General features: G+C 45.7%; 2 protein-coding genes across 6 annotated transcripts in view; one reads left to right on the top strand and one right to left on the bottom strand.

Annotated features, from left to right (window-relative positions):
* The window catches only part of COL4A4 (collagen type IV alpha 4 chain), a 140,661-nt gene extending 127,892 nt beyond the window's left edge, over positions 1 to 12,769 (top strand). The window contains exons 44-47 of the mRNA XM_036857742.1: positions 3,602 to 3,718; positions 5,341 to 5,529; positions 7,224 to 7,510; positions 7,930 to 12,769. Of these exons, the coding sequence (XP_036713637.1) occupies positions 3,602 to 3,718; positions 5,341 to 5,529; positions 7,224 to 7,510; positions 7,930 to 8,193 (857 nt within the window). The 3' untranslated portion in view covers positions 8,194 to 12,769. The remainder of the gene's footprint in view (positions 1 to 3,601; positions 3,719 to 5,340; positions 5,530 to 7,223; positions 7,511 to 7,929) is intronic.
* Positions 12,770 to 14,255: 1,486 nt separating this feature from the next.
* The window catches only part of RHBDD1 (rhomboid domain containing 1), a 118,984-nt gene continuing 105,334 nt past the window's right edge, over positions 14,256 to 27,905 (bottom strand). For 3 of the 5 annotated variants that reach the window (XM_036858331.1, XM_036858330.1, XM_036858332.1), the window contains exon 7: positions 14,283 to 18,014. In XM_036858331.1, the coding sequence (XP_036714226.1) occupies positions 17,902 to 18,014 (113 nt within the window). In that variant the 3' untranslated portion in view covers positions 14,283 to 17,901. Of the gene's footprint in view, positions 18,088 to 27,905 lie in introns of all 5 variants that reach the window. The other 2 variants (XM_036858329.1, XM_036858333.1) reach the window with 2 other exon arrangements.

The following is a 27,905-nucleotide window of genomic DNA, read 5'->3' as shown; positions in this document are numbered from 1 at the left end:
CAGACCGACCTAATTAGAATCTGCATTTTAACAAGATCCCCAGAATGTTTGTATATACATTCAAGTTTGAGAAACCCTAACTGTATTATATGAATGCTGTCCTTAAAAGAGTCAGCTAAGAGTGATGCCTTCTTGAGTGACTCAGTCCTAGCTCTAGGTTAAAGTCACCTGGAGGGGCTTGAAAAAATATTGATGTCCAGGCCTCATCCCAGACCAGCAAAACTCAGAGGGAGACAGGGCCCGAGCATCAGTGTTTTGAGAAAGCTGCCCGGATGACTGTAGCAGGCAGCCTGGGCTAAGACCCACTGCTTCACCCCAATATCAGTCGAGACCAGATAGGTGGTTGGGTTCACCCACTATGGTGGCTTTGGAAAATAACCAAAGAAAGTGACAAAGAAAAGAATCAAATGGGCAAATTCTGCACACTTTAACTTAGTAGTTATCTTGGGCACATACAAGATTCTCTGCATAGACTGTGAACTTCTGAAAGAGGGCTGACTGTCTCTGTGGTCCAGGTTGTGATCACCTGTCATCTCGAATTCCTCCTGACTTGGGGTCAGATGGGCTTATCCAGCCGCAGGTGGCCACAGAACGGCCGTCTCTGGCTTCCTGTGCCCTCTCCTTACTGATGTCACTGACCCTGCCTGCTGGCAGTGGGGACACCCTGAGGCCACCATTGTGCCACAGAATGTGATTGTTATGTTAAAAAAAAGTGCACAGTCCTTCCCGGGAAGCATTACCCACTTTCCCCAACCGTCTAACAGTGTGGGCTGTACTGCTGTGTGGTCCAGCTTCCCTGGAGCTCCTTTTGGCCCTGCTGTGCACCTGCTCCCAGCCCACTGCTTTCTATGGGGCCCCCTCTTCTCTGATACAGCCCCCCAACCCGGCTCCTGTTGTAAAGAACCCTCTTTGCCAGCAATGTATTCCTTGGTCCCCTCTCCCTGTCTGCTCCCACTGGCCACCCTAGATGCATTGGCCGTGCTATCCAGTTACTGAAAAGTGATAGGTATATTCTAAGGGTCTAAAGTGGCCCAGCTGTGATGGACTTGCGTCATCTGTCCTTTTCTGAAGGCGATTCTTTCAGCAGGGTGTGTGGGGCTGTAAAGACCACCCCAAGGTTGGTTGTGAAGGAGCAGCTGCCCCTGAGAAGTACCACCTCCACTTAAAATGACATTGTGGTTTTCTTCCTGTTTTCCCTCAAAACCTCTTTCATTGCTAAGCTGATTTTGTATCCAAGGGCTGCCGCTGAAATCTACATAGGAAAAAACGAAGTTCTGACTCTTTCCTACCCAGTATGAGTGGGTAATGGCCACACTAAGTAAAACTTGAGTCTGTTAAGAGCTCTCGATCCCAGAAGATCTAATGCTTTTCTACTCACACATGTCTTTGATCTACAACTTTTCCTTCCCGGGTGGCCCTCAAAGGCTGAGACTTCCTGTGATGAACGCAAAAGTGGTTTCCATTCTGGTTTGAACTGTCACTGCCTAATGGACGTCCCCACATCCTGTTGGGAGCATTTATCTTCTAGTCAACACGTGACCCTCTCAGAGGAGGGACTCCATCCGACACTGCTGTGCTTTTAGACGTAGGTCTGTTCTGTAAAACAAGTTCCAAGTAGAAAGCTCTGGGCACACAACTCGAGTTAACAAAAGCCTTCCTTCCTGGCTCTCAGAAACGTCATCTGCTGACAATTTCCCTTTGTCTTCCCCTAAAGGGAGCAAAGCCTCTATTGTAACAGCTGGCAGGGAACTCTTTCCCAGACGGGGCGGTGAGCTCGTCGCATGTCGATACTTGGGAAGGAATGTCTGCTGCCTTGTCTGTGATACGCCCATTGGTTCGCTGTCTCATTAGCCCTGGGCAGCCCTTTCCAGGATCGCACAGTGGCCACGTGTTGGAATCATCTCGTTGGGTGGGAGAGAAAAGAGTGCTCTGAGCTCACCGTGCGGCCCTAGTTTCCTTCCAAGATAACAGACATTCTCTTCGAAGCTGGTGGAAAGAGATGCACCAACTCGCATACAGCAGCGCCATCCAGGAAGAGGCTTCTGCCCAGTTAGACAGGGGAGGGCGTCCCTCCCCTCCATGGGGAGGAGGAGAGGTTTCCTTTCTCACTTACTGAACGGTGACCATGTAAGAACGTAGTCCAGGCACTGCAGGACGTTCCAAGAGAATTTGTTTATGATCCAAGAGGAGACAGCGTGACATCACAGCACCCCGAAAGCCAGAAGCGCCCCCGACGCCCACGCTGAACGTAGTGCGACCAGCATCGGGCTATGGCTGCTGGATGTGGGATGAAAAGCGGAGGTTTGTGGGGGCCGCTCGGGCAGGCGATGTCAGGACAAAATGTAAAGGCAGTGACGTTTGGGGGGCGTGCACTTCAGATGGCTTTAAGGGTGCCTGTGTGAGAGCAGAGTCGAGTGAGACGTCTGGTCCCCTGAATACGGCAGCCCCTGCTCCACGTCCTCAGGTGGCCCCCGATGCCTTGAAGAACACGTCCCAGCGTGGAAAAGAGGGGCAGCTACTGAAGTGAGCCCTCTTGGACTTAATGGTTGGTTTTAGGCTAATTTGTGGCAGAGAGAGGGATTGGACAGAGAAGAATGATCCAGAAAGGGAGAGAGGGAGAGAGAAGAGAGGTAGAGAACGGAAGCCTTGAGGGACTAGTGGTTCAGGTAATTAGGGGAAGGGCTGCAAAGTCCCCCGCAGGCAGGCACCAAATCTGCTACCCAGACCAAAGGAGATCGTGGCTAATGAACTTGTGTCTTGGGCCAGAAGGAACCAAACACTTAAAGAACCGCTCAAGGCTCAGTGTGACGGCTGGCTGCCGAGGCCCCAGGGAACACGCCGGAGCCCTGGTCACCAAGCAGGGTCTGGAGATGGATGGCGCAGCCTCTGCCCTCGGCCTGCCAGGCCTGTTTCCTCACCGCACGTGGTCAGCGCCGTGGCCTTTCTTAGCCTCCGTCTCCCCACTGGTAGCCTGGCGCGTGGGAGCATCTCGTCATGCGGCTGCTGTGAAGACTGAACTGGATAATTCACACAAAGGGATTAGTCTGCTCCCTCGCACCTTGTAACCCTCGACAAAGAGCTGTTTTTAAAAATTGCTGCCCTTGCTGTAAATTTAACCTGACTCTCAACTAAATGCTATTAAGTTTTATTCATTCCTCCATTCAGGCTTCCAAAAAATTATTCCCAAGGAAAATATTTAATTACAAAAGCCAGATATGTTCAATGTTAAAAACAACAACGACAAAAAACAAACAAACAAACAAACAAAAAACCCAACCAGGTCAAATATACAAGACGATGAAGAAAATGTGAAAATGTCTCACTCAACACCTCGCTGCTCTGGCTTCAGATCCTGACTCTGCCCATTAATGATTCATTGGCCTTAATTGATCAAGTTCCTTGATCTCTTAGAGCCTCAGTGACCCCCACTGCCAAGTGGAGATGGTATAACCCCAACTTCACGTAGCTGCAGGGCTGAAATGAGCCAATGCATGTTGGTGCAAACGGGAGGCCCGGGGCTGACACGCGGAATTCACGCAGTAAATGCTACCTAGTGGGTGTCACGTTGTTGTCATCACCACCATTGTGACCTTTACCGCAGGGTGCAAAGGAGAGCCCGGGCTGGATGGCAGGAGAGGCGAGGATGGCCTTCCAGGGTCCCCTGGGCCTCCGGGACGCAAAGGTGACATGGGAGAAGCGGGCTGTCCAGGAGTACCAGGTAAGGAGTTGCGGTTTCTCTTCTTTTCCCTGGCACAGTGGATCTGAGACTGTTGACAAGATCCCTGGCCTCTTAAGCGTTTGCCTTAGATATCCACTCACCAGGCTTTAGGGGGACAAAGCAACAAGAACAGAACAGGATGTGTCCTCCACATTGTAGCTGATACTCGACCATCACAAAAACAGGTCAAGGCGCCGTGTCCATTATTTTCCCAAAACACTGTACATTAACCTAAAAGGCTCTGCCATTTCCGCTGTTCACTTTCCCGAGGTAAGCCTGGCATTGGCTGTGTGACTGCCACTGAGAGGCTGTACTGAAGATCTTAGGGACAGTGGGGGTGGTCTCACATCTACAACTGAACTGAATCACTTGGCCTCTGGTTTTCTGAGTTCATTCATCTTCGCATACAGCCATCAATCAACTTACATAGAATACAAGGCTGTTCCTTAAGAAAAATATTTGAGAGTGGCCTTGGATGAGAAGAGATAAGACTCTACAGAATATAAATTTGAACTATGACACACTAGGCAATATGTTAGGGCCCAAAGACTCCCAAATACCCTCTCATCTTTGGAGAGTATCCATCTGGCAGTACCGGGTTACTAATGAGAAGCAGGTGAAGGGGTGGGAGAGGCTGAGGACGGGGCACTGCAAGAAAATGGAAGCTGCAGCTCAAAAGCAGCAGCTCAGCTTCTGCTCTGTAGAAACTGTTGCCATGTAGAAATGCGGGCTCAACGTTCCCTACACTCTGCTCTTCTAGCCAGAAATCTTAACTCATCAAATCTTGGTAAGTCAAACAAAACACATGAGCAGGATGCAGTCCACAAGCTACCACTTTGTAACTTCCGGTTTATAGATGAGAAGAGCTGCCAGTCTTCCAGGAACAACACTTTTTTAAAACACCTTTTGATTTCAAAGTCTAACTTCACCTTTTGCTTCTGGCAATTAGCAGTAGCCACTGGCCTTCTTCGTGGGTCAGCCCTTGAGAGATGCCAACGGAGATGCCACTGCTCGCATTCTGTACAACCGTTCATTTCCCACCAGCCACTTAGAGTTCTAGAATTCGGCCTTCCTTCCACCTCCCTCCCTTATAAAAGAAGAGCTACAAAGCCAAACATATGGATTCCAAGCCCTTGTCCTTCTTAGAATGGAACTGACCATATGGCAGAACAATGGGACAGGTCTGGGAGGTGTAAGAAAGACTAACTTTGAGATTCACCTTTTCAGAGAGCAGGCTCCCAGTCTAGTCGGAGGGGTCTGGGAGATCCTACATGGGGTGTGTCCTTCTAGTTCTTTTCTTCTCAGCACTTACCACTTATTAAGTATTTCACAATTTACCTTTCGATTATGCTTATTGTCATTTCTCTTCTTTGAGTAAAATGTAAGCTCTAGGAGGCCAGGGATTTTCATCTGATTTTATGCTAATGTAAGACAAGCAGCTAGAAGTTGCTTGGAACAGGTCCTTGCTGAATGAGTTGTTGGTGTACATTGCAGTTGTGTGAGGGGGACATTCCTCTCTGCTCCCTGAGTACTTAGCACAGCAGCAGACGGGTGCTAAGAATGCTTGTTAAACTGAATTCACTAAATGGCCTTTATTTATTTGTGTTTCTTTATTCCTCCAGGCCCTCCTGGGCCCGTGGGGGATCCTGGGCCCAAAGGGTTTGGCCCTGGATACCTCAGTGGCTTCCTCCTGGTTCTCCACAGTCAGACAGATGGAGAACCCACCTGCCCCGCAGGCATGCCCAGGCTCTGGACTGGGTATAGTCTGTTATACCTGGAAGGACAGGAGAAAGCTCACAATCAAGACCTTGGTACGTAGATGGCACGTGGTCACCCAGGTTCATTGCTTAAGAGCAAAACTTTTGGGTTAGTTTTATGGATTCATCAACATCTTAAATGATCACTCATCTATGGGATTTTTTTTCTTTTTCAACTACCATGCTAATTCTCAACTAATTCTGTTAAACCTATGATCCTGAGAGGTGCCAAAGAAGCTCATTCTGGCTATAGTTATTATTATCTGACTACTTATTATTAGTTAAAAAAATAATTCTTCCTCCATAAGTTAAGGGTGACTGATATAAAATGCAATTTTTATTTCTCAGTGTGAATGATTTAAGCAGGATATGGGTGGTTCCTGTGTTTAGATGTAAAATGGTACCCTGGTGATTATATGGTGTTCCATTAGCCAGCATCAACTCCTCAACCTACTCCAATTTTTAAAATTGAACTACATTTGACATATAACATGATGTAAGTTTAAGGTGTACAGAAGTGTTGATCTGATATATCATAATATGATTCCATTGTATCGATAGTTGGCACCTCCATCATATCACATAACTATCATTTCTTTTTTGTGGTGGGAATAATTAAGATCTAATCCTTAGTAAATTTGATGATTAGGATACAATATTGTCTATGTTCATTCCACTGTGCATTAGATCACTAGGACTTATTTATCTACTAGTTGCAAATTTGTAACATCAGAACTTTATTCAGGGAGTTATCCTTGGCACTACTTGTCAGTTTTCAATAGTGGATTTGTGAGCCACAGGAACTGATTTTTAAGCCGAGGGTTGAGTCCCCCTGCCCCCTGGGTGCTGGCACTCGTGGTCTCCCCGAGACAGTGGTGGCTGGAGTGGTGGGTCCAGGAGGGCTGTGCCCACAGGGACAGCTGGTGTTGAGGTGAGTCTTGTCACGGCTCTCATTGGGCTGTGACCCCCCTGTCCATAAGGGTGGTGAAAGGGTGCAGGCCTAGAGGGGCAGCTACTTACATGTGTCCCACTGGTCACCTCCCCTGCCCTGGTCTAGCCAGAGCCACCGTGGCCTCGCTCTGCAGAGCTTTGGGAATAAAATCCAAACTCCTTAACAAGATGGACAGAGCCTGCATCCTCTGGTCTGATTTACCTTGGGACGCCCTTGAGACGGACCCAGACCTGCTCTCCCCACCTTTCCCCCAATGAACTTCTTTGAGTTCTTTGAGCTCCATGCTCCCTTACTACCCCCGGCCCTCTTTACTGCTGTATAAATAGGCCTTTCCTTTGAATGGTCACCACCATCTCCAAACCTGGCCAGATCTTTTTCATAATTCAGGTCCTCGCTTAGAGTCACTTCTTCCAGCCGTCCTTCTTGTAAGCCCCAGTGCCTCCACTTCTCAGGGCTTGTGCTGCTGCGCTCCCAGGGCCCGTCTACTCCTCCAGCTCCCCCATCAGGCCGGGCTGGGAGCTTCTTGAAGCTCTCGGGGAAGAGCTGCGCTCATCTCTCCCTCCAGCAGGGCCTACTGCTTGGCTCCTGAGAGAGCGACGCGTGGCCGAGGGAATGAGGGCTGGCCCCTGAGACCGGGGAGGTGGCCGACGTGGTCAGGGGCACACCTTGCTTTCGCCGCCGTAGCAGCAGGCTTTGGCCGGAGCCTCCCGACGCCAGACCGTGTGCGCACAGGTGGTCCATGTCGGGGAGGCCGCTCCTACGCCCCGCACACCACGCTGTTGCCTTCCCTCCCAAGGTCTGGCGGGCTCCTGCCTCCGCATGTTCAGCACGCTGCCCTTCGCCCACTGCAACGTCCACCAAGTGTGCCAGTACGCCCGGAGGAACGACAGGTCCTACTGGCTGGCGAGCACCGCGCCGTTGCCCATGACGCCGCTCTCGGAGGAGGAGATCCGCCCGTACATCAGCCGCTGCGCCGTGTGCGAGGCCCCCGCGCAAGCCGTGGCCGTGCACAGTCAGGACCAGTCCATCCCGCCGTGTCCGCGGGCCTGGCGGAGCCTCTGGATTGGGTACTCTTTCCTGATGGTGAGCCCCCGCGCGCCCGCCGTCCCTAAGCCCCCTCCTCTGCCCTGCCGTCCGGACTGGCCCGTAATTCTGAGAACCCTGTGCAGACCGGACGGCAGTAGGACACGGGGTCACGAAGGCCACCACAGACTGTAGCCTGTGGAAATGCAGGGCCACTCTGTTTTCTTATTGTCCATGATTTTTTTTTTTTTTATTACTTTGGTAGAATTTGGAAGATGGGTTTGCATCAGCCCTCAGCGAAAGTGGTTTAATGTTGTGTGCACACCCATCCCGTCTCCCACGCCTCCTTTCCTCAGCAGATTGTAGTTTCTTCCTCCTGGGATGATTTTCAGGGAAAATGTAAATCAGGTGTGTCACTGGATGGGTAAGGGGTTGTCTGCAGATGTCTGAGCCCTAATTCTCTCTTGTTGTCCGGGTAGCACACAGGCGCTGGGGACCAAGGAGGTGGCCAGGCCCTCATGTCACCCGGCAGCTGCCTGGAGGATTTCAGAGCTGCACCGTTCCTTGAATGCCAAGGACGGCAGGGAACTTGCCACTTTTTTGCAAACGAGTATAGCTTCTGGCTGACAACTGTGAGACCTGACGTGCAGTTTTCCTCCGCACCCTCACCGGACACCTTGAAAGAAAGCCAAGCCCAGCGCCAGAAAATCAGCAGGTGCCAGGTCTGTGTGAAGCATAGCTAGAGAACCCACCGCTTGTCATCAGGTCACCAAGAGAAACTTGCTAGGAGACTAAGGCATCCTAGGCTGTGCTGAGAGATTCAGTGGTGCTCATCTTGGACTCCTGGTTTAGCTGTTCCTTCTGTTTCGATGTGGTTATTCCCACAGTACTGCAATCCCTTGCTCTGTTTGGGACAGATTAAGCAAATGCTACACGTATGGATTTGTTTGGACCTACCAACCTAGATGAAACCCAGATATTCTTAGCTGGCTTTATTTAAAAGTATGCTAATTCAGGGGAAGGCAAATAGATGATAAAGGCCAGATTACAAATTACATTACTGAAAACGTCATTCATTGGTTAATAGCAACTCAAACAATTGAAGTCAATTACTCTATAATACAGTGGGCTTCTGGATGGATTTTACGGGAAAAAATAAATAGGCCAACAAATGAAACTAGAAAGTAGAGATTTCCTACATTTCAAAATGATTTCCTCTGTAATCTATTTTTCCATGCACTTTAATTGTAAAACTATGACCCATGAAGATTAAAAAAAAATCCACACAGCCAGCCTGAACAGTTCATTTCAAAGCAGAATGAATCATTATGCCAGGAAGGACCACGGTCGCTGTATTCCAGAGATGCGACATTAGCATAAAACACATCACAGATGAACATAAAACATTATGTTCTCTTCTGCATTTTTCAGAGAACAGAAATGCCTGCTCTGGCAACCCTTTGGAAAAGTAGCAATTATGGAAAAAAAATATGTTCAGTAAGGGATTAAGAGCCGAAAAGCTATTAATGAATATTAAGGCAGCGATTCACAAGAATTGACTCCCCACTGCCGTGAACTTCCAAACAGGCCGCTTTTGCCCAGTCGGGGTCTGGCTTGTCTTCCAGTGTGCGTGCTAATGGGACTGGAGCCACATGGGGCCATGTTCACATAAAGCATCCTGCTCCCCTCCCCGGGGGCGCCTGCAGAGCTGCCTCACAGAGAGTGCCCGCAACGGACACTTTCCCTCCATCCGCATAATGGCATCTCATACGGGGAAGTGACAGAGCTATCATTATGCACTTGGGAGAAAATTAAGGGCCGACTTAATTAAACTTAGGTAAGAAGATTCATTTAAGTCATCATCACCCCATGCCCCCAAAAGACCTGGCACTCTTTTAAATGAAACAAAGACCACCTACAACTTGAATTTTATGTTCTTGTTATTGGTTTTTACAGGAGCATCCTGCTTTTCTAATCTTAAAAACATTCTTACATTTTATATCAGTATTAGAGCAAGGCAGCAGTTTGATATTTGGCATTAATATTTTCTGTAAAAGCTTAGAAGATATGTCACTTTATAGTGAGTAATTTTCTGTAGAGCAAAGGATAGGTTTTCTATTTTGCTGGGAATTCAGTGGTCTAATCCTAAAAATCAGAAGGCTTATTGGAAAAGATTTTTAGGAAACTTGCCTTCCTTATTTAAAGAAATGTTATTCTAGAGAAAGCTAAAGAAATTTCTCATGAGAAAGTGACATTCACTTCAGTGCTCATTTTCAATGCACTTAATAATTAAGAAAAACTCAATTAAAACTTTGTTTATAAGAAATACTTTTCTTGGCAAACGTTGATTGGGAGTGTACACTTACATGCAGAATATATTTCAAATGAATTTTGCTCTGGGGTGTCCCCCGGATGGCAATTTATTTTAAGGCTACTTCCTGGTAAAAAGAAAAAATGTACATTTTAAGAGGAAATAATTGTCTTGATGTACCAGAATATTTCCTAGTTCATTTGACCCATCTATTAATTTTTTGAAACTCTCCTATGGCATGCTAAATATTTGATATTGAACCCAATTTCAACCTTGTTTATAATTACAATTTTGTTTCCAAAAGTTTTATCATATATTACCAAAATTCAAGCCTTCTAAAAATTCATCATGCTCATTCATGAAATTGGTCCGAGAACATTCTCTGGGAAGAGGTAAGGGTGATCGATGGACCATAGGAAACATATCTTGCTTGCTATTTTAAACACCTTAACTTTGGTATTAGAATTATCTTAATAAGCTGGTCAAATAAATTTTGAAAAAACAGCCTGAATTAAGCGGGCACGTTCCTCCACAGTGAGTCCGGGATAGTGTAGGAGACTGATTTCAAAATATCTGATATCACAAGAGCCCTCTGTAAACACAGCACAAACGCCACCTGCTGCTTTCGAAAAATTATTTTAAATGGTTGAAAAAGCAAAACAATGGAAAAAATACTATCTTGGATTAGAAGATCATGTTATTTTAAGCCATCATTTTCTTTACCTGGTTACATATCAAGGTACTTTGGAATATCCTTTCTCTCTGAAGGATGAAGAAAGCTTTAAAGTTGTTCTCTTAATCCATTACTGGTGATTATCCTTATCAATATCTCCTTCCCCAGAACCCCCTCCCCCAGCGGGTTGGTTGGAAGGCCCAAAGAGGGTTGCTCTGGGTCGTGAGCTGAGGGGCTTGATGTTTCCTTCCGGGTTCTTATCCTGAGTGAGTGGAGCCCAATCCACGCTGCCAGCGGGGGGGCCCATTCGTATTCCCCATATTCCCTCCCTTCTCAGATTCCCCAGACCTCAACTTCAGTCGCCACTTCCCGCGGATTGCTGCCTTCCTCGCCGGCCTCTCTGCACCTGTCTAAACATAGCCTTTGTCTTTCACCTCTACTCTTGTAGTAGACATCTCCCAGCTGCTGCCTCCCGTTTCAAATTCCCGTCATCATTTCTCTAAGTTGCAAATTTGATTTTGTTATTCCTTGGCTTAAAATCCTTCAATGAGCCCACTGCCTGCCAGGTCCAGATGACTGCCTGTGAGGTGAAGGGGTCTGCAGGAACCGTCCGCAGCTTACCTCTCTGCTCGTCACAGAGGCACGCGCCTATCTCTGTGACTTTACTCCTGCACTTTCCCCCGGTGATGTCCCCCGCAGATGAGTTTACCTGGCAGACGACTACTTATCTTTAGACTGAATTAGCTGGTGGGGAGGAGGGTGTGGATTTCCCCAGGATGACTTGGCCTCCTTTCTGCTGCTCCCAGTACAATTCGCGGGTCTGCTCACTCTCTCCTGCTTTCCCCGCTGCTCCTGTGATGTCTCACCCTGCTGCCTTCATTCTCTTGCTAAAATGTAAGCCCACAGGGCAGGCAGCATGCTTTACTCATCGTTGTATGCCCTGGGCCTACACAGAGCCGAGCATGTTATTGACACTTAATTCTTTTTTCACTGACAATTGCAGCATTAGGCATTAGATGTTCAGCTCTGGGTATAGGGTTCTCATCGACAAAATGGTTACAAGTATAAACCATTTCTTATTTCAAAATATTTTAGTGTGACAGCCTATCTGCACACCCACAATCTCCTCTTGCAATTATTGACGGAAAGCCGACTGATAAACTTTAACCATCGCCCCCCTCCTGAAAAATAGCTTACTTTTCCATAAACTGAAATTTCAGAAATAAGATTTGAGAGATGTGACAATGAGAGAAGATTCTTCATGGAAGTGTGATATGACTTAACTCATGCTGTAATCTGTATTCCCTCATGATTGTCAAAGCGTCCTAGTACAAAATCACCTCTACAGAGTTTGTGTACATGTTATTGGTGCTTGGGAAAAGAGGAACAGAATGGTCCACTAAAACTGGATTTTATCAAGGATTTTATTTTGAGCCTCTTAGAGATTATAATAAAGCAAATCATTCTGTTTTCCGGGAAATTACATTAGATTTGTGCTTCTATCAGCTCACCAGACTAATATGATAATTGTTACTTTTATTTGGTGTGGCTGAAAGAATAGTGGAAAGATGTGGCTTTAGAGGTGGTTGAACCCAAGTTTCAGTCCAGCTCTGTCACTCTCCAGAGGTGTTACCCTGGGTGAGTCACAGCAACTCCCTGAGCCTCATTTTCCACATTTACAAAGTGGGACATAACACCTACTCTTGCATTGAAAATTAAGTTAGATTCTATGTCCAGCACATAGCAGACCTTGTATATTTATTATGGTCACATCTTCTATTTAAAACAAGCCATTTAATATGAAAAATATTTCTTGGGATTCTTTACATAGTAGAATTAACGTGAGGATTCTCACGGGGCATATAAATTACTGATTAGAATTATTTATACCTGGCCAATTCTTAATGTCTTTGGGAATGCTATTTTATTTCATTTCTCAAAGTTACTGTACCACACACACAAAACTCAGAATTTCCTGCAGGGTCATTATCAGGAAGTTCTGCAGGGAACAAAACAATTGACATTAAATATCAGTACTCTGCAATTGTCACTGTTATCATCTGCCAGAGACTCTGCATAATGCGTTTTCGACCACCAAGGCTGGCTGCCACATCTGTGTGAAATGCTTGAATTTTATGGTGCTTAAATATTTAATGATTCATAGGAAAAAATGTGAAATGTGTCTGATAAATTGCATCCCTTTCTCTAACCTAGGGTTGTAAAGTTAAAGACTTTCAACATGTAAACTTTGCAAGATGCCTGACCTGCTATTGACATTGAAATCTTGTATTACAATTTATAATATCACTTATTATGTATAAAAATTCAGTGATGACCTCCAAAAAACAACTGTGTTTTATCTGGTGCATTAATTTTCTTTCAAGCCAAAGTGAGTTTACTACTCAACCTACCTTGTCATACAGCCTACCTTGGGTCTGGCTCAGTAGGGAAAACAGGAAAGGTTACTTGGTAGAAGTGCGATCTGCAGATGGGAAGAGCCTGAGCAGGGTGTGGAAAGTGACCCCCTTGGCTTGGGAAAGCGTGGTACTCTGAAGCTCCCGGAAGCACTGTCCTGCACACAGTGATGGGGTGGGGCAGACATGAAACCAGGCCTCAGGGCCCGGGGGGTCCTGCAGCAACCTCTGCTGAGTTGCATGCACCCTCCAGCATGGGGCAGAGACCCCGCGGGTCTCAGTTGTCCCATTAGTTGAACCACCTGTTTCACAAGGTTGCTGTAAGGGTTAAGAGTAAGAGATATAACTACAAAGAGATATGAAATGTAAGGTACTGTTACTGATGACCAGAGTAACTGGAAGTTAGGGGTTCGTGATGATTATATTTTTATAGCCCACGCACTGCTGAGCACAGGGATGGCTGCAGTGCCGATATTCACAGGTAATACTCACCTGTTTCATGAAGTAACTCCTTTTAAGTAGGAGGGAACTTCAGTGGTATTTGGTTCAACTTCTCAATAGAACAATAATGATGTTTAATTAACATTTCTTGAGCACCTACTATGTGACAGAAACTGTATGAACCCTGTTATAGGCGCTCCCCTCAACCTCTCAACTATCCTGTTTTACAGATGAGGAAACTGAGGTTTGGAGAGAATGAATAGCTTGCTCAGGGTCACACAGTCAGCACCCAGTAGAACTTGAACCCTGGTCCATCAGTCGCTAAAGATTGTATTTTACCCACACCATCCCTCCCATACTATTGATTTCATTACATAATTCTCTTCCCAAGCAGCAATATGTATTACCGCCAAATTCAATGATTTCTACTAGCAATGTTTCAGTTTTCCTTGATAAAGTATAAATCGTATGTTCCAATCTGCCAGTTCTTCTGAAGATCTAAACGAGATGTCAAGATCACTCTCTCCTTGCCCCTAAATATTACAGGAAAAAGAAGACAAAAAAAAGGTTAGCACTGACACATCAAACACACCTGCAAAAGTACAGTGGCCAGATTTGGCGGTACCCATCGGGGCTCCCTGGCGATACTCTTTGAATGTCCTGGAGTCTTGCGTTTTGTGCACTAGGTCGCAGCATTCGTGACGTGGGGCGTGCCTCAGACTGACACAGGAGGATGGAGACCTCTCCCCACCATCTGGTGAGCATGCTGCCTTACGAAGTGTTGGGAAAGGCCTGGATTTTTCTATTTCTATGGACAAAAGCTTTCTTTCAAGTGATTCTTTCCTGTGATTCAAAAACACACACACACACACACACACACACACACACACAACCTCAACAATATCAAGCAGCAACAAGCACCTCTTTTCACGTGTGCCACTGGCGATGGTATAAATGAGCTTGTTTCAATCCACAAACGTTTATTGGTTTTGACATTCCAGACAAAGCATTGTTTCAGGTACTGTGAAGAGATACACGGGTAACACATTCAGGGTTCCTGCCCTTGTGAAGTTTACAATCTAGAGAGAGAGACAGTCCTCTCACTGAAGGATAAGTAGCAATTCTAAGTGGTCTGCGGTAACTGTGATGAATGCTCTGTAAGAGCAGATCATTCTGGGTTGTGGTGTCTGGTGGCAGGACGGGGAGAATCTGGATGGGCAGAGGGAGAGGAAAAGGTTGCTTCATTTAAGTCACAGGGTCAGGAAAGCTCCCAGCTTGGACGGCGAGACCAGTGAGCAGCACAGACTCTGTTATGGATAAGGGGGGATGAGGCTGAAGGGCTGGCTGGAGCCCCATGGTTGAGGCAATTGAGTTTGACCTTTATCCTTTGGCAACAGAGAGACAATAGAAGGCACTGAGATGGTGAGTGGCATCGCAAAAGTAGATTTTGGAAGATAACTGGCAGCGCTGTGTAGAACTGAGTGAAGAGGTATTTTAAGTATTGAGCAATGTACTGAGAGATTTTAAGGTCCTTCTAAGCAGGGAGTCTGTGACTCTAAAATGAAAGACTAGGGGCAAAAAAAAAAAAAGGAAATGACTGCAATAATCCATGGGAAGGGAAAGGAAGAGATGATAGGTTTGTTTTGTTTTGTTTTAATGACTATTTGATTGAATCTCCCAAGATGAGCTAGGACTGGGAAGTCGGTGGCCAAGTCGGCCACACCCTCTCTGTTTTACTGTCCTTGTTTGGTGCTGGGTCTCAGCCCTTTAACTTACTCCCCAAGCGGCAGAATGTGTGACAAATATGTAGACTGGCCCCGATTCTAGAAAAACCAGCCATTTACTGTCTGGGCCTCAACAACAGACAGCTTAAAAGGATAGAGGAGCCTTGAACAATCATGTACAACTTTGGAATCACAGGCACTAAATACTTCCAAGGTCACGAAGAGGAAGCAATTTAACTGCCCCCTCATCCTGAGAACCAAGGAAAGATTCTGAATTCAGAGGTCTCATAAGTTGACTAACCACAACCAAAGTGTGGGGATGTTTAACAGACAATCAGGAAATTACTATTAAAGCAAAGAAACCAAATTTAAAAACAGCTCTAAATGCTTATTTCCTATTAGAGACAGTCAAACGCACTGGCTTTTGTCTTTCTCAATCCAATTCCAGTTTTTTGGCATAACTTTGGAGATTCATTCTTGTAGGAAAAGAAATAAGATGGATATTAAAAATAATAAGCACTGGTTACAAACAAGCCTATTAACTGAACAAAATAATTAATTTCCAAAACACCTTTACTGTTGTGCTAAGATAACCGGTTTATATGTGTAACTAAAATGACCTTTCCCACATCTGTAAAGTTTAGTGATGTTCCACTCCATAAATAAAGAAGGCATGCATATTACAGTTACACATCTGAAATTCAGTTCTGGTGTCTTTATATCTGACAAGTGAAACAGAGCAAGGAGCTACTATTATTGGACTCAACAGCAGTAAAAAAAAAAAAAAAACAAAACTTCCATATATAGTGGTTGGACTTTTAATGCATTGAAAAAACACTCTGGGGAAGCTAACATTTAGTAAGCCCCTACTGGGAGCCAGGGGCCAGCCTCTGGGTGGCGGGGTTGAGGCGGAAGTGTAGCGTTAACAAGACACAGGCCTCATCCCAGAGCCGTTCATAATCCGTGCTCTCATGCAGAAGGCACGTCTTTCTACAGTTGTGCACAAAAAGTCACAGGGCAAGATGTAAGTGTTGTAACAGAATTACCTTTACAATGCGCTATGAGAAGATGGCACGTTAAGAATGAGCTTACTCCCGACAGAAGTCATGGGAAACAAATTCGAAGAGTTTGGGAGAAAAGAGGAATGACGTTTAGCTTGAACATTCAAATTTTAAAATGTTTGAAGCTACAAGACTCAGAGATACAATTCATACTATAAACATGCTGTGTGTAGCTTTCTATCAATCATAAATTAACCGAAGGAGCTCAGGTAACACCGTGCCAGCTGGCAGGTCAAAGTGCTCCCAGGTCTCACGTGGTGATTTGCTTAGCTCATGTACATGCAAGTGGCAAAGCCTCTCCCGGGTCAATTCAGATGAGGAACCGGATACAAAACTGCATAGTGGGTATGCTCCAAATTTGTCAAATGTATACAAAGACTGAGAAAGCAATATCCCCAAAATGTTAGCCCTGGGTACCTCTGAGTGGTGGGGATACAGGTGATTTTTTTAAATCGCACATGTATTTTTCTGTATTTCTGTTTATATTGTAAATTTTATCAACAGATACACAATACTTATTATTGAGTCCATTTTCCTGATTATATATTTCTTGATTTATTATTATCATATAAATCAGTTTTCCTACTGCAAAAGCAGTACACATAACACATGTATACACACATTTTTAAAAGACAGCAATACAAAATCGTAAAAAACAGAAAGCAAACTCCTATGCACTCCACCTTCCAAAATAACCTCTGTTAACATGTGGGTACATTTCCTGCCAGATGTTTGCTTTATGCATATACAAGGTATATATATTACTTTCAAAATCAGAAAACTATATAAGTGCTAGATAAAGCAAAATAGGAAGATCCTTTTCTGCTTCTAAGTCCCTTTAAACATAAATATCTCAATGAAATAAGACATCAGTGATATTTGACTTTTTCCTTTTATTCATGAAAAACAAGCACCAGGAGTGACTTGCAGTCTGTGGGTTTGGGGAGTGTCTTGGACGGGTGAGTAGGACAAGCGGCTGTTACAGTGGTCAATTAAAAGGCACTTTTATGAGAAAAAAATACTTCGTCACGAGGGATTTCTCAGTGACCAACCCACTGGTCACTACTCTGCACGCAGCGCCTGCTGCTGCTTTGCTGGTTAGTTCAATACAAGTTGCATCTCCGGGATGGTACGTCGCCACTGGAGAGGCTGCTGGGAGCCCAACCGTGGATGCCGCCTGCTGTGTCATGGAGTGTGTAAGTGGTTTCCCATCTGAGGTCTTACTTAAGCTTTTCCAGTTACACATCCTGTGAAGGCAGAGTGATAGCATAGCAAAGCAGGTTCACTGCAACCACCATCCAGATATGGGGGCCCAAGGAGCCGAGGCGCTTGGGCACGGCAGACCGGGACGACAGCCTGCGATGGTAGCCACGTCCTGTTCCTGGAAAGTCACCATGGCAACACGCCAGGAGGATGAGGGATGGCTCCGTGCTTCCTGCCAAGTCGAGCACTGAGCAGAATGAGGGCCTGATCTTCTGGGCTGGTGAACACAAAACTCCTGGCGAAGGTCACGGTCTTCAAAGACCAAACAAGGCTGAGTCAGCAGTGAGAGAAATGAGTGTGGAAACTGGTCCCTATGTGGAGACGCTTACTTTCTGTCTGCAAGAAGACAAGGCCAGGAGGTGGGCCACTCCCAGAGAGCTGTGAGCTGCATCCAACAAGCCTGGTCTCAAGATGTCAATCTGCTTGCAAATTAGACTCACAGAGGCCATAGGACGAAGGGCCACGGCAGATGTGAGCAATTGGGACGGTCACAGTGCCCTCTGCTTTTGTTTAAAACTAAGTGGGGGCTTGGGGGCGATGATTACACAGCTGGATCACATTTGTTCACATGGCTGGGTCACCTCGCTGGCCGTCGAATCTGTGAAGCCGCTTTCTCCTCATTTCTTCTTCTGGTGTGAGATGGAACCCATAGGCCGCGGGGCTATTTCTACGATTTCCTGCAGAGCGAAAGCACAAGGGAGAATCAAGCGCTGTCCATCCATCGTTCTGACATTTACAGGGCACTGCATCCTAGGATTCCCAAGGGGGGAAAAAAAAGATGGCTTGGGTGTCATCTTTATATTAGCATGAAACAGAAATGTAACAAACATATTTCGATTTCAGATGCCAATCCTACATTTCAACATAAAGTGAACATTTTTGTCGAGGTCCAATCCATGAAACTAATTTGACTCATTTTGAAACTTCTTGACAATCCTCCCATTTCTATGTTCTTTTCCATCATGTTCCACAATTTGCATCATTTAATTTCCAAAATGTCTCAAGGGCTTACTTTATTTTTTTTAATGCCCAGAAATAACTGTCACTGGCCGTAACATCCTCACCCAGTGTGCTCGCTTACTTTATTGTTTTTAATGCCCAGAAATAACCGTCACTCTCCGTAACATCCTCACCCAGTGTGCTCGTAGGTTTCTCCTGTTGGGCCCTTTTCCTCCCTCTAACCTGCTGCCTCCTGTACTTCCCCAGCTGGTGGGAATCACGCCTGCCTGAAACTCACAAGCATCCACAGGGCATCATGGCCCATAAAGCAGGGGCTGTGTTACCATAATGACCAATACATGGGCAGGCAGACAAAAATGCAGGCATAATATTTGAAGATCATATGAAGGACCATGGAAATCATTACTGAAAAGGGTTTCTCGGGGCTACAAACAGAACATATAATTTGCAGTGATATAAGCATTTCAATCACTGCATAAAAAAAGCACTCTTCCAGGCACTGTAGGGGGATAATAAAGGAATAACAATAGACATTCCTTGACTTCAAGGACCCAGAAACCGAAATCTAATGAAAGAGCTTCAATATCCTCCATGAGGCAGCCATGCAGGGCGTCACTGATGGACACACGCAAACAGTAGGTTCACGTCTAAGCATGCGGACCAGAAAGATTGCACCTTTCCCCTTCTGAGCCTCTGCTAACCTTGTAAACTCACTCTGAAAGGCCCACTCCCATCACCTCCCTCTATCAAAAGTCCTACTCGTTTTCCAATGCCCCATCCAAATCGCACTGCCCTCTGGCCACCCCCAATGGAAGAGCTCTCTCCCAATTCAAGTTCCTCAGCTTCCAGCACCTTCCTCTCGGTGGTCCTCATGCAACGGTCACTACATCCCACCACACAGGGCAGCCACTGTGCATAGCGCTGCTCTCTCCTACTGGAATCATAAGCTCTTAAATGGCAGGGAACATTTCTGACGCTTCTCCCTGCTCCCCAGTGCCTGGTACAGCCCCGCACACACAGAAGCTGTTCAAGAAACATATGGGCCTGCCTCAGCGGCACATGCCTATGACGTCCAAAGGTATATGTTACGGCCAGACCGCCGCATTCAACGTTGCCCTCTGAGGTTCTGACACAACTGACTCTGGAAGCCCTGGCCTAGCTGGGAAGGGTGGATGGGCAAGAGGGTCGGAGCCAGGAGGGAAAACAAGTGAACGGTTGATCCCTCCCGCTCTCGCTCCAAGGGTGGTACCTTGTCGGAGACGTTGGCAGGTAATATGTCGACATGGTGGTTGTTAAGACAACGATGAAAAGATGTTAGAGAAAGCAGTGTGAAACTAAGAGTCAGTTTGCTAAGCCACCACTAGAATTTCAGTTGTCAGACAATGAGAAATTTCTAAAAAGGCAGTCAAAAGGAACCCCTTTTTTTACATTTTTTTTTCCCCACTGTGATAGAGACCCCAACACTTACGCATGTCTGATTCTCCTTTCCTTTTGAGACGTGAGGGAACTACCCCTGCTGGATCCCTTGTCACGCTTCCTGACCTGCCCACCCAAACGTGATCCAGGTGGGCCAGGCCCGCCACTCACTCCCGCTGGGTAAACTCCACTTCGAGGTTTTTTGATAAGTGAAGTATATGTCGTTTTACCAACTTTCACTAAAGATGCTGTTCAAAAGTGGAAGACTTTTACCATAAAGATTTTATGAATACTACAAGATTAAAAGTTTTACTGGATATGGTTTTCACCACATACATTGGTAAAGGAATTTCTCTCTGTTCAAAGTGGTAAACACTTTGAAATTACAGAGAAACTCATGATTCCAATTACCGTTAGTTTATTGCTTAAAAGTGCTTTATACAATGAGATCCAACTCCTGCTTTCCTTTTAACGGTTGTTTTTAACAAGTCCATTCTTAATTGCACTTATGAGCGCGGGCCAGTGTGTGACAGCCCATTCCAGCTGGGCAGGGAACCGGGAGGCCTGGCTGTGGGCAGAGTTAGAAGCAAGCTCAACGTGGCATCTTGACTCCAGGCCACAGGGCACGAGCCCACAGATGCTGAAAGATGCTCAGACTCCCAAAGGGAATCACAGTGTCCAAGAGGGAAAGCCTGTCCCATGAAGGGAAATGCAGGGAGGAATCAGAGGGGGCAGACTGTGAAGGTTCTGAGGGTTCAGCTCTGAAAATGGCCAGCCCGCACAAATGCTCTCTGGACCCGTGCTCGGGGCATTTAAGGAGAACCACGGCTGAGCCAACAGAAGAAATGCCACGGGCTGAAGTAGAAAACTCACATCAAGAGAGGAACAATAATCACTCTTTCACAAGAGCCTTTTAAGGTATCCAATTTGAATTAGCTTTTTTTTTTTTTAAATTAATTTATTATTTATCTTTGGCTGTGTTGGGTCTTCGTTTCTGTGCGAGGGCTTTCTCTAGTTGCGGCAAGCGGGGGGCACTCTTCACCGTGGTGCGCGGGCCTCTCACTATTACGGCCTCTCTTGTTGTGGAGCACAGGCTCCAGACGCACAGGCTCAGTAGTTGTGGCTCACGGGCCCAGCTGCTCCGCGGCATGTGGGATCTTCCCAGACCAGGGCTCGAACCTGTGTCCCCTGCATTGGCAGGCAGATTCCCAACCACTGCGCCACCAGGGAAGCCCTGAATTAGCTTTTATTCCCAATTTCATGACGCCAATTTTACAGATGAAAAAAACTGAGGCTCGGAGAGTGTTAGGGACACACCTAAGGTCACAAAGCTAGCGTGAAGGGAAGCAAACACTTGAACCTCGGTCTTCTGACTGCAGTTCTAGTTCTCCTCCGCCTCTTCCACAGCCCCACATTGCCATTCCTACTAACACGCCAAGTGTGTCATCACATCCCTTCGCTATGCCCTATCCTCCTGCCAACCCCAGAGTGCCTTTCCTTCATGGATATGCAGGTAGCTCACTGTTACCTGAAAACAGAAAAAGAAGAAGATCCAGCCTAAGCTCTCATCGAAGCTCTCCAATCGATGGGGCTGTGCTGTCATCCCAGGTGTGACTACAAAGTCCCCGCACTGGGTCCCCTTAAATTCTACTGACTACTAGAGTGGTTTGGGTGTTCAGGACCCCTGGGAAGGCCTTGTGTATAGCAACAAAGCAACAATAATGACAATGCCTGATGTGGATGCTTTATGGGTATTTTAAATCCTTCAAACTCAGTGTTTCTGTTCAATCAAGCCACCCGACTGTCTGCAGAATGACTGAACTGCTTCATTCCAGGCTTTGAACTGCATTCTTCTTGCTGGTAGTTAGTTTTCTTGGAAAGTTTTCAAGACTAAATTAATCTGTGATATGTTGAAGGCAGTTATGTATTTGATGTCAGTCCGCCAACCCCCCAACCCCGTTCGTCACATCTGTGCTCTGGGTCAGTGCCACACTGGGGACCAGGCCTCCAGCTGCTCTACTCCGTCTCTGCTAAGCTCTGTCTTCCAATTCTCCACCTTGTCATTTATTTTTAAACCGTTTCTATATTTTCCGCTTGTGTCACATGACCTATTATTTCTCTCCTTAGCCTCCAGGAGCCTCTGCAGGCATTTCTCAAAGGGTCTAAGAAATGCGCTTTCAATATCTACCTATATTAAGCACACAGAAAAGGATCTGGATGGGCCTCAGCTAGACGGTAAAAGGAGAAGAGGTCCCCTTCTTCTGGGTATACTGGAAAAAGTGTTGGTAGGAAAATGGGAGATGCTTCCGGCCCTGCCTGGAACTAGAGAGGACACCCCAGGCAAGTCTTCATTCCGGCAGGCTCTGGTTGGTTCACTTGTCAGGGGAGAGGGTGCGGAACAAGGTGGCTGCCAGGGTCCTTGCCATGACTCTGGAGTCTGATGACTGGGATAAAATCCTGGCTCTTCCACTTACAGCTACATATCCTTGAGCAAGTAGGTTACCTTCACGCGGCCTTAGTTTCCTTATCTATAAAATGCAAAGAGTAACAGTAGCTCCTTTGCTGGACTGTTGAGAGAATAAGAGAGGATGCATATAAAATGCTTAGCTGAGTGCCAGGAGTGCAGTTACTTCCTGATGAGCATTGGATGTTAGGACTTCTAACCTCTAACATCGCTGAGAATCATGTGGGTTAAATGTCTACCTGTTAATATCACTGGCTAAGACAGATACCAAATAAAATGACCAAAGACTTCTTAATAGAGCCCAATTCTGTTTGAGGACCAATTGGCAGTGTTTTGTACAAAGTGTGGAGTCACTACTTACTAAATACTTGTCCTCTAAGAGACAGATACGAAAAAGGTGATTCACAACCTCCACGTGCCAGCACACTTTTGTGACTTTCGGGCACTGGGAAAACTGGAGAGCCCAGCTGAGACCTCTTTTCTCCTCTGAGTTAAATCATGCATTGAACATTTACAGGTCCGGGTGAAACAGCCTTGCTCTGATGAACTTGGTACAGAACATTAGTGTTTATGAGCCTTGCTTCTATGGTCCTGTAGATGGAGGTCAGCCCTCAATTTTACTCAAAGAAACAGTAAGCATGCTTCAAAGAACCTCAGGAGCAGCGCCCAGTTTAAGAAGATTTAGCTCAATTATAGCACCAGTAGTGAGATCATAAGATTTATTGATTTGTGGTTCTTGATGGAAAAATTTTCAGTTCTCTACCCTTATGCATAATGCAGTAACCTCTGCATTTTACATCTAAGGGCGGAGAAGCAATTTCATCCACATAAGAATTGCTAAAAAGAATGCCATGGGGCTTCCCTGGTGGCGCAGTGGTTGAGAATCTGCCTGCCAATGCAGGGGACACGGGTTCGAGCCCTGGTCTGGGAGGATCCCACATGCCGCGGAGCGACTGGGCCCGTGAGCCACAATTGCTGAGCCTGCGCGTCTGGAGCCTGTGCTCCGCAACAAGAGAGGCCGCGATAGTGAGAAGCCCGCGCACCGCGATGAAGAGTGGCCCCCGCTTGCCGCAACTAGAGAAAGCCCTCGCACAGAAACGAAGACCCAACACAGCCATAAATACATAAATAAATAAATAAAATATTTAAAAAAAAAAAAAAAAAAAGAAAAAAAAAAAAAAGAATGCCATGAGTTGATGGCCATTTTCCCTACTGTTCGCCTTCCCTGTAAATAGAGATGTTTAACTTGCTGTATTCATAGATCCTGCCCATGATCTGACGAGCCCTCTATGCCATTCAGTGAAATTATACTAAAGTGAAGTCTCAAGATGGCTTATCTTTCCCTTAAATTAGGGACCTATGGAGGCAATCACTTAAAAAAATTTTTTTTTTAAACCAAGAAACCTCTAAATATTCCTGTATTCTCTGGGATTGCTTTTGTCAAATGAGGGCAACAGCATGGGACCCATATTCTCTCTTTCAAAAATGTTACTTTATTAGAATTCCATGAATTCTAAAGCTTCCAAAATGTCTTTTGACAGGACAGTTGCTAAGTCATTTACTATGACCAAAAAGGCCTGGAAGGAACCCCAAGTCCAACAATTAGCAAGATATTCTTTTAAAGTAGGAGGTGCCCAAGGACAATAAGAGCACTTTCCTTTTTGAGTCACTAATTATAATGATCTATCTATCCATCCGTCCATCTCTTTAAAAACAGTTTGAAATTCACCTAAAAATCTCATAACTTTCATACAGATGGAAATTTCATTATGGTTTACAATAAAGGTAACATTTAGATGTGATTTGAGAGAGAAAAATTCACATTTCCACTCCTCAACCGATCAAGTCAACAGCAGTGGGATTTCTTAGTTCCGAAACAGTATCTGGAATCCCAAAATGAGAAGCTCTGAATGGAAATCAACTCAGTTGCTACTTTCCCTGTTGTACTTTTCTCTCTGTTCTAGTTGGTTAATTTGGGGGACCTTTAATGGACACAACTGACTTCAAATCAACAGGCTTCATAATCAAGTTAAGCTGATAATTATAATCAACTTAATAATCCAGTTAGCAATTCAAGTAACCTAAAATATTGGGTCCACTCTGTCAGATCTAGAGGGTTTTTTTGCAATATAGAGAACACATGGTGTGACCTCTAGAACAAAAAGAGAAAGTCCGGGGGAGATAATAAATGTTTGCTGGGCAATTGCTACATGCTCACCCTACTTTACTCTCCCTTCCTTTTAAAAAGGGTACAACTTCATTAATTTCCATGTACTGAACATATGGGACCAACATCCAGACCAAAATACAGTATTTCCAGCACTCACAAGCCTCCGTGGGCTCCCTTCCGGAAGTGGTCCACTGACTTCTTACAGCAGAGATTCATTTTGTCTATTGTTGTCCATAAATGGATTCATATAATATGTACCTTTTGTGAGTTGCTTCATTTTACATTATGTTTGTGAGACTCACCATATTGCTGTATGCGGTTTCTATTCTACTTATCCTTCTGAGTAGAATTACCTCGTCTGTTTTCTAGAGAGAAGAATTGAGGCTTAAAGATTTCAAGGAACTTGCCAAGGCCACACAGCTGGTCAGGGACCGAGGCAAGAGTCACACCTAGATCCCTTTCTACTCTGCTCCAGACATGCGGTGTGTTAGTTGTCTTCCTTAACCCCGAAACCAGAATCTGTAAACCTGAACAATACTATTCCTTTAAACTTGATTTGGAAGCAGGATCTGTTTAAAAAGCAGCAGGAAATTTTACCTTCTGCTTTAGATAAGGTTCACTGCAAACAGTAAGATTTTCTGGATAACAAAGTATCTAGAATTAGGATCTCCCTCGACAAGGTTTTAGCAAGAGGCCCAGTTGCAAAAGTCAGCCTTGGTAATTAACTATATCATGTATTTTCTAAACAGAGAACAGCTTATAAATTCTTACAGAAATAACTCTCGATGGGCTGGAGAAGCAGCAAAAAGAGAGGCTGAGGAGTAGAGGGTCTCCCATTAGGAACCACTGTAACATGAAGCACATGTTTCTTTAAACAAATGGATGCAGATTTTATCTATCTATCTATCTATCTATCTATCTATCTATCTATCTATGGCTGTGTTGGGTCTTTGTTGCTGTGTGTGGGATTCTCTTTGCGGTGGCTTCTTTTGTTGCAGACCATGGGCACTAGGCGCACAGGCTTCAGTAGTTGCAGCACGTGGGCTCAGTAGTTGTGGTGCACGGGCTTAGTTGCTCCACGGCATGTGGGATCTTCCCGGAGCAGGGATCGAACCCGTGTCCCCTGCATTGGTAGGCGGATTCTTAACCACTGCACCATCAGGGAAGTGCGGATGCAAATTTTAATACTAAAGGGATTTTCCATTTTTTTAAAAAATTATTTATTTATTTTATTTTTGGCTGTGTTGGGTCTTTGTTTCTGTGCGAGGGCTTTCTCTAGTTGCGGCAAGCGGGGGCCACTCTTCATCGTGGTGCGCGGTCTTCTCACTATCGCGGCCTCTCTTGTTGCGGAGCACAGGTTCCAGATGCGCAGGCTCAGTAGTTGTGGCTCATGGGCCCAGTTGCTCCGCGGCATGTGGGATCTTCCCAGACCAGGGCTCGAACCTGTGTCCCCTGCATTGGCAGGCAGATTCTCAACCACTGCGCCACCAGGGAAGCCCGGGATTTTCCATTTTTAAAAATCAATCTGTCTTAAATCCTTTCACAATTCTGTCACCACCTTAACACTTTATCAAGAGGGATTTAAATGAGATTAGGAATGATTTTCAAGCACCTTTTATATATATTTAATGGCTTTAGGATGTTTCAAATTTTCTTTGATCTAAAACAGCATGCCTTTTGGCCAGCAATCTGAAGGTGCCTCAGATGGAGTTTACCCAATCACATCAGCTGATTCTGGAAACTGAGAAGAGGCTGACGATCTCCTCTGGAAGAACAGCCTTCCCAGTTCCATATAATTTGGGACTGTATCTTTTTTTTTTTTTTTTTTTTAAATTCAAAATCACCTACGGATATCCACTGGACAGATACAAGAAAATTCTTGGAAAACTAGACGCGGGGCTCCCTTTGCTTCCATATTCTCATTGCCTAGTACCCACGAGGGCCTACGTGCCTGGCCCGGACAGCAGAGAGAAACCAGACAAGGCCCTGTCTGGAGGGAGAGATTTGAGAACATATTTTACAACAGAAAAAAGAAAACTGAAAGTAGAATGAGGAAGTCTTTTGTGGGCAGGGAGTTCTGATGGAAAAAAAATACACACACACACACACACACACACATACACACACACGAGTACGGACAATGCTAGAAAAAAGATGAAGACCCTTTGGACTATTCAAATCCCACACTCCTCTCTGAAGCTCCAGGGCCAATGTGCCTGACTTGCCCAGGACGGGCAGCTGTGGCCTGGGGCCTCTCCTGATGTTTCTGATAGAGATCCCATACCTGCCCGCAAACAGGGCCCTAGCAGGACGCCCCCCAGAGAGGGCCACTGCCCTGTACCTCCCGCCTGGCCTGCATCTTTGTTGGACTTGGACCCTCCAACCTTAAAGGATTCCCAAGGTCCAAATGGCTACCTGCTCAAATCTCTGACCCCTCCGGCTCCTGGCCCTCTATCAGCTCTGACCCTCTGATCGTCATCTCTTAGACAGAGGAGGCCTTCCACTGCCTTTTTATGGCCGGACTTCCTGATGATGTTAAGATGGGGCCATGGTGGCGGGGGCAGGGGAAGGACAAGCAGGATGGAACTTCTAGTGGTCTCCTCAGAGCCTGGATACCACTCCTCCTCTTGCTTCTTGATCATGGGGTCATCTTTGAGTAAATTTTAATTTAAGTATTTTTAAAATTTAATTATCTTTGAGTAAGTTTTAATTTAATTTTTTTTTTTTTTAGGAGAGGGAAGTGGGTAAGAGATTATTTAAACTATAATAAATTGAGCTCAAAGAGATGTAAAATTGCCTCTTCCCAAGACCCACTGGGTTCCAGCCCTGCTGCTTGCCACTTGCTACGGCATCCTCGTAAAAGAGTGGCTGCGGCTGAATTCTCCCCTTGCTGGCCTTTAGCAGCCCCGTCCCATGAGCATAGTTTCCGCAGAACAGTAACCAACTGGCCGGTGAAGGCAGGAGTCAGAGCTAGGCTCCCAGCTTTCAGTAGCTCAAATGCAAGAGGTGTGGGCAAAGCCAGGCAGCCTTGGAGACTCTATGAACGGGACAGCTGTCTGGTTTGCTGCAGTGATTCCTAAACTTTCATGTGCACAATAATGGAGAACTTGTTAAAAACGCAGATTTACTAGATCCTACAGCCAGAGACTCTTATGCATCAACTGGTTGGAGAGCAGGAAGCTGCATTTTTTTTTTTTAAAGGTAATTTTAAATTTATTTATTTATTTATTTATTTATTTATTTATTTTTAGCTGTGTTGGGTCTTCGTTTCTGTGCGAGGGCTTTCTCTAGTTGCGGCAAGCGGGGGCCACTCTTCATCGCCATGCGTGGGCCTCTATCGCGGCCTCTCTTGCTGTGGAGCACAGGCTCCAGACGCGCAGGCTCAGTAGTTGTGGCTCACGGGCCCAGTCTGTCCCCCGCATTGGCAGGCGGACCCTCAACCACTGCGCCACCAGGGAAGCCCAGGAAGCTGCATTTTAATGAAAACCCACCTGGCGGCGTTTCTGCTGCAGACAATGTATCAGATCACTGAGAATCACTGGGGAAAAAGAACGCACT

This window comes from Balaenoptera musculus, chromosome 7, assembly GCF_009873245.2.
Source record: "Balaenoptera musculus isolate JJ_BM4_2016_0621 chromosome 7, mBalMus1.pri.v3, whole genome shotgun sequence".
NCBI lineage: Eukaryota > Metazoa > Chordata > Mammalia > Artiodactyla > Balaenopteridae > Balaenoptera > Balaenoptera musculus.
This window is presented reverse-complemented; position numbering and strand designations above follow the sequence as displayed.